General features: G+C 44.1%; 1 protein-coding gene across 3 annotated transcripts in view; it reads left to right on the top strand.

Annotated features, from left to right (window-relative positions):
* TSG101 (tumor susceptibility 101) overlaps window positions 1-6,000 on the top strand; it is a 41,999-nt gene that overhangs the window by 1,303 nt on the left and 34,696 nt on the right. The window contains exons 1-2 of one of the 3 annotated variants that reach the window (XM_040638884.1): window positions 975-1,156; window positions 3,076-3,270. The exons of 1 other annotated variant lie outside the window; for it this stretch is intronic. In XM_040638884.1, coding sequence (XP_040494818.1) covers window positions 1,115-1,156; window positions 3,076-3,270 — 237 coding nt within the window. In that variant the 5' untranslated portion in view covers window positions 975-1,114. Of the gene's footprint in view, window positions 1-974; window positions 1,157-3,075; window positions 3,271-6,000 lie in introns of those variants that run through there. One more of the 3 variants, XM_040638885.1, reaches the window with a different exon arrangement.

Genomic DNA, 6,000 nt, shown 5'->3' with positions numbered 1-6,000 from the left:
CTATTGGGATAGCCTGTGCCTGTGTGTTGGCAATAATTTAAGATACTTCCACATGGTTTCAATTAGGCCCTGTGTTTGTGACCTCACTGAGATGCCAATTTAGAAAATACCACCACCTGTTCCTCATTAGCACTAAGCTAACGTCATCCAAGTGAACATACTTCATATCATCGAACCCAAGCTTTACAATACCTTGAATGACACTGTGCTTATAAAACTGGTGGTGAGTGCAATAATGACTCATATGACCATGAAGAACTCTGGGTAGTAGAAATTCAATTAAGATCAAGCCCCTACTCTTGTCCTGTACAAGGATGAGGATCTGAAGATGAGCCTGCCCTCATAGATTTGGACTTTTGACAGTGGGCAGGCTAGCATGCAGGTGGAATGCAAGGTAGAATGCAGCGTGTATTATGATCTACGGCTAGGAAGAGAGTTCTGACTTAGCGGAATGGTTTCCCAGAGAAGAAATCACCGCCTGGATTCCTGTTAAACCAGGGCTCTGCACGTTGCCCTTGGGGATGTAGCACGAAAAACTTTTATGCTTAAAAAACAAAAACAAAACTTGATAATCAGAGAGGCCCTAGGCATCATCTAACGCAAGCCTCTCATCTCAGAGTTGGGAAAAACAAGCCCCAGCTACAAGTGCACTTGCCTACTATTATCACAAGGGCAAGTTAGCAGCATAACAGTTTCCTGACTCCCAGCCCACACGAGGAGGAATCGGTCGTTAAAGCTCACTCGCAAAACCTTCCTACTTCCCCTCCCTGCACCTGCTCCCTTAGTCGAAGGCAACCGTGAAACACCTGCTGATCTTACCCCACAGCAGGGTTTCGACCCTCGCGACAGGCTTGTCCTGATTACTGGGACCCGACAGGCCCGCGGAGAACAACCCACCAGGTGGGTCGGAACCCACACCACTCCCAGCCTCAGTCGCTTACCCCGGAAGTGACGTAAAGGAAGCGGAAGCGCTGGCCTGGTGGCCGACTTCCTGTTGTTAGAGGCGGGGGGGTGGGGGGCTGGCTACTAGGTGTGTGATTGTGTGGGGCGGCCTGGGCGGCCCCGGAGCGGCTGACCCTCTGCCTGCGGGGACGGGAGTCGCAAGGCGGCCGCCATGGCGGTGTCGGAGAGCCAGCTCAAGAAAATGGTGTCCAAGGTGAGTCCTCGGCGCGCTGGCCACCCGGCGCGCGCCCACCACTCCCCTTGGCGCCCGGCGGGGCCTGGCCGGACTCAGCCCAGCGCGTCTCCGCCGGCCGGAGGCCCAGTGCAGTCCTCAGTCGCCTTTGCGGCCCCAGCCCCGAGATGCTTGTCGCCTTGTGCCGGAGTCCCTGCTCCGCGGCCGGGGAAGATGGGGGGGCGGCGACGGTCAACAAAGGCGCGGAGCCGAGGCCGCCTGCCACCTGCCGCCTGCCCTCCTCTCTGCGGCTAGAGTTTGAAACAGTCTGTGGGGCAGTGTAGTTTTCGTCCTAGTTTTTATAAACACAGAGAGGGGGTTGGACTTAATTCTTCATCTGAGATAGTCCTCCACTGCTGTCCCAGTGTAAGGATCCGTCCGTCTTCGCCCTTCCGTCCCGGCCTCCTGAGATTGTGTCCTTTTCAGTTTTCTGTTCCTCAACACAGCTCAGTCAGTACCCGACCCGCGGAGGTCGGTAACAGTTGGTTGAATGGTTCAATTATAAGTAAAAACGTTCAGAGAAGCCTAAATACCAGTTCCTCACTACCTCGATAGAATGAATAGAATTCCATGACAATTTCAGGGACTTTGATTTTCTAAGAATAACCACTTTTAATTCTGTGCTTCTTACGAGAACTTGTTTGCTTTGAACCTAATTTTTAATCTTCACAGTTGAAGACCAGTGTATTTTTTTTAATTCTTAAAAAGTAAATAGGCATTTTACATTTTAAAGCCATGAATTATTTTGATCATTTCTTTAAATGTGGCACCTGATAAGAGAGTGAACGGAGTGATAGTGGGGATTTTTCTTCTTTTTTCAGTTTACCAATTAGGAATAAGATGATGTGAAGCAGCGGAGAGTTGAATCGTCTCCAGTTCAGTGGGTTAGCTTTGGATACTTTTGTCAAAGCAAGAATGGTAGGAATCGCAGTAGTTTAAGCAATTATCATTATTAACAAAACACACACTTGTGTATAAACTTACTTCTTTGAAAAATATGCAGTTCTCCTCTCCCCCAGTAAAATCGTGCCTCTAGTCTTTGGTTGGAGAGCAAATAACTTCTAAAGAGGAATTGACAGTTTTCAAAATAAAGTTTCTCTTGATTGTCTAATATCTTCTAGGCTTCTTAACTTTCTTTTGATAGTTATTCTTGATTGTAGAGGAAGTTTGGGGGAGCCCTAGTAGATTGTGGCCCAGGTCCATGTTGAAACATTTATATATCACCTTATAAAACAGTACATTGTTTTACATATGATGTAACTGACAAGTATCTGTTCCATGCCATTTTTGATGTTTAAATTGATAGCATTAGTATTAAGGTTTATTCCTTAGTCTTTCTGTGTAAGGACAAGAATATTCAAATAACGGTTTTGAATTTTAAAAACCATGATTAAGTTTCCTAAACTTAAGAGGAGGAACCTGCCTTCAAAGACAGACGCAGAACATCTTTAGAAGATTTTTTTATATCTCCACTGCCTCCCCCCCCCCGCAACCTCTTTTCCCCTAAGAACAAAAAAAAGGACATAAAGAAGAGGTGGGAGAGGACATTCTACTTAACTTTTGGTTCTCAGCCCAATATCTGAAAAACTTGAGTCTCCTGCAGGTGATAATGTGGGTTCTGAGTATCAGCATCTTTTCTGTCTAGCCTATGAACAGATAGGTAGGAATAGAAAGTAGGATAATAAACGCAGCTCATGGAGTTTCTTCTTTCTGGTAGAGACCTAGCTTCCGGTGTTAGCCTTTCAATTGAGTTTGGTGTGATGTAGGAATTGTTAGCCAGGACCCTAGCCACATTGCGAGGGTGATGGTCCTTTACTCCTTATCTGATTGTGAGAACTCCACACCCATTATGGCCACCTGTTTTGTTTTTTTTTTAAATATTTTATCTATTTATTTGACAGAGACAGCCAGCGAGAGAGGAAACACAGGCAGGGGGAGCAGGAGAGGAAGAAGCAGGCTCCCAGCGGAGGAGCCTGATGTGGGGCTCGATCCCAGAACGCTGGGATCACGCCCTGAGCCGAAGGCAGACGCTTAACGACTGCACCACCCAGGCGCCCCAGGCCATCTGTTTTGACTTAGTGTCTGTTTATTTTGAGGTATAATTAACATACAACATTATATGATCTTTTTATATATTATTGGAGATAATTTTTACCTTTGAGTATTATCTTGGCTCCTAGTTTAACTTTTGTTAATGCTCTTCTCTGTCATCATTTTAGCAATGAACAGAGATACAGTTTTACTGCTAGTCCATCTTGTTTTACACAGAACTTTATGCTGTCGATTTTTCAGGAAGGCAGCTACCTGCATCCTTACAGCATTCCTAGAGGTGGAGTCACTACTCAGGAGGTAGAGGAGAACTGACTCATTGACAATTGCTGTGCACCTCACACTGTTTTAAGTTCTCAGGATACAATAGTGAACAGTCAGAATACTCTTCCGGAATTTAAATTATCATAGAAGACCATAAAAACTCAGTAACTACATTATGCTAAAGGTGGTAAATGCTTTGGAGAAAAGTAAAGCAGCAAAGGGTAATAGAGAACACACAGGGCAGGGAGATGGGATGGATTGCAATTTTACGAAATAGTAAAGGAACGCCTTTCTGAGAAGGTCTATTTGAGCAGAGACCTGAAAGAAATGAGGAAGCAAATTGGAGCAATCTGGAGTAAGAACATTCCAGGAAGAAGGCAAATAAGTGCAGAAGCCTTGAGACAGAAGCTTGTCATGCATGATAAAGGAACAACGAAGGGGGCTCAGGTGGCTGGAGAAGCATGAGCAAGGGGGAGGGTGGTGGAAAGAAAAGTAGTAGATTTTGGAGGGTCTTGAAGGCCTTTGTAAGGATTTTGGCAGGTACTTGGAATATGGATGGGAAGCCATCCATCTGTTTTAACTTCTAACAGTATTGCTCCGGCTGCTGTGTTGAGACCAGACTGCAGAGGTTCGGCGTGGAGGCAGAGTCCCCTGTAAGGCTGTTGCAGTAACCTAGGTGAGAGGTGACAGTGACTTAGAGCCACAGAAGCTGTGAGAAGTGATCAGATTCTTGTTATTTTTTTTTTTTTTTTTTTAAAGATTTTATTTATTTATTTGACAGAGATAGAGACAGCCAGCGAGAGAGGGAACACAAGCAGGGGGAGTGGGAGAGGAAGAAGCAGGCTCATAGCAGAGGAGCCTGATGTGGGACTCGATCCCGGAACGCCGGGATCACGCCCTGAGCCGAAGGCAGGCGCCTTAACCGCTGTGCCACCCAGGCGCCCCAGATTCTTGTTATTTTTATAGGTAGAGTTAATACGATTTTCTCACAGGTTCACTGTAGATGTGAAGAAGAGGGGCGTCAAGGATAATGTCAAGGTTTTTATCCTGAGCAGCTGGATGTAGATATGGAAGAAGGTAGGAAGAGTAGATTTGGGGGAAAATAAGCAGTTCAGTTTTGATCGTGTCACATTTGACATTCATGAGGTATCCAAGTGAAGATTAGCCAACTGGCCGTGGGTTATACGTGTCTGAAGTTTAGAAAAGAGGTTCAGACTGGAATTGTTTTTAACCTGGGAGTTAACGTCACATAAATGGTATTTAAAGCCATGAGAGATCACCAAAGGAGTGAGTTTAGATAAAGAAGAGGACCAAGGACTGAGCCATAGGGTTCAGTAATATTTAGAGGTTAGGGAAAAGGAAAGAACCAGCAAAGACACAGAGAGGAGGAAAGCCAGCAGTGGTGTCCTCAACATCAAGTGAAGAACGTGTCTTACGAAGAAGGACTCCACTTGATTAAATGCTGCTGATAGGTTAAGAAAGATGAAGACTGAGAATTGGCCCTTGCATATAGCCATGCGACAGTTACTGGTGACCTTGACAGTCAATTTCGTTGAAAGTGCTAAAGCTTGATTGGAGTGGGTTTGAAGAGAATAGGTGTAGACGTTGAGCCTCAGTGGTTGCAAACATCACAGAGAGAAACCCAGATAATATATGCTACGTGGTAGAAAAACACCATCATCTGTGAAATGGTCTTGCTGGGGTCGGGGGAAGAAGACGTGGCAAACAAGTAAAATTTAGAAAAAATCATGAAAAAGATCATAACTCTTAGATCCAGTTAGTAATTCACAGGGAATGTGAAGAACATAGGAACATGTATACTAAACTACAAGGGGATGCAGTTAGCAAAATCCAAAGCATGAGGATCTCTGTAGGACAAATCAGCCAGTTTCTTCAACAAATTCCAAGGGGCAGAAATAGAAATGGGCCCACTGATGATGAATAGACAAAATGTCCTATATCCCTGTAATGGAATATTCGTCAGCAACGGAAAGGAGTAAAGTGCAACATGGATGTAGCTTAGAAACACACGAAGTGAAAGAAGTTCGTCATAAATGACCACGTGTTATATGCTTCCATTTATATGAAATGTCTAAAATAGGCAAATTGATAGAAAGGTAAATGGGGGGTTTATAAAGGAATGGTTGCTAATGGGTACAAATTTCTTTTGGGGGTGACGAAAATGTTCTAAAATTGTGGTTGCACAGCTCAGTACTGAAAACCATTGAACTTTAAATTCACTTTTAATGTGTGAATTATATGGTATATGAATTATTATCTCAGTAAAGCTATTATCGAGAAAGAGGGATGGGAGAGAATCTGTGGATTGAAAGAGACCCAAACGATGTTGAAACAAGTGGCAATGTGTGGACTTTATTTGGATCTCTGTTCAAACAAAATATGACGTGCAATGCATACTCGATAATATTAAGGAAATGGGTTGGTTTAGTATGATAATAGTATTGTGGGGGTTTTCTAAGTTTTTATCTTTTAAAGATATACACAGATATTCA

This window comes from Ursus maritimus, unplaced genomic scaffold (assembly GCF_017311325.1).
Source record: "Ursus maritimus isolate PB19 unplaced genomic scaffold, ASM1731132v1 scaffold_23, whole genome shotgun sequence".
Taxonomy (NCBI): Eukaryota; Metazoa; Chordata; class Mammalia; order Carnivora; family Ursidae; genus Ursus; species Ursus maritimus.
This window is presented reverse-complemented; position numbering and strand designations above follow the sequence as displayed.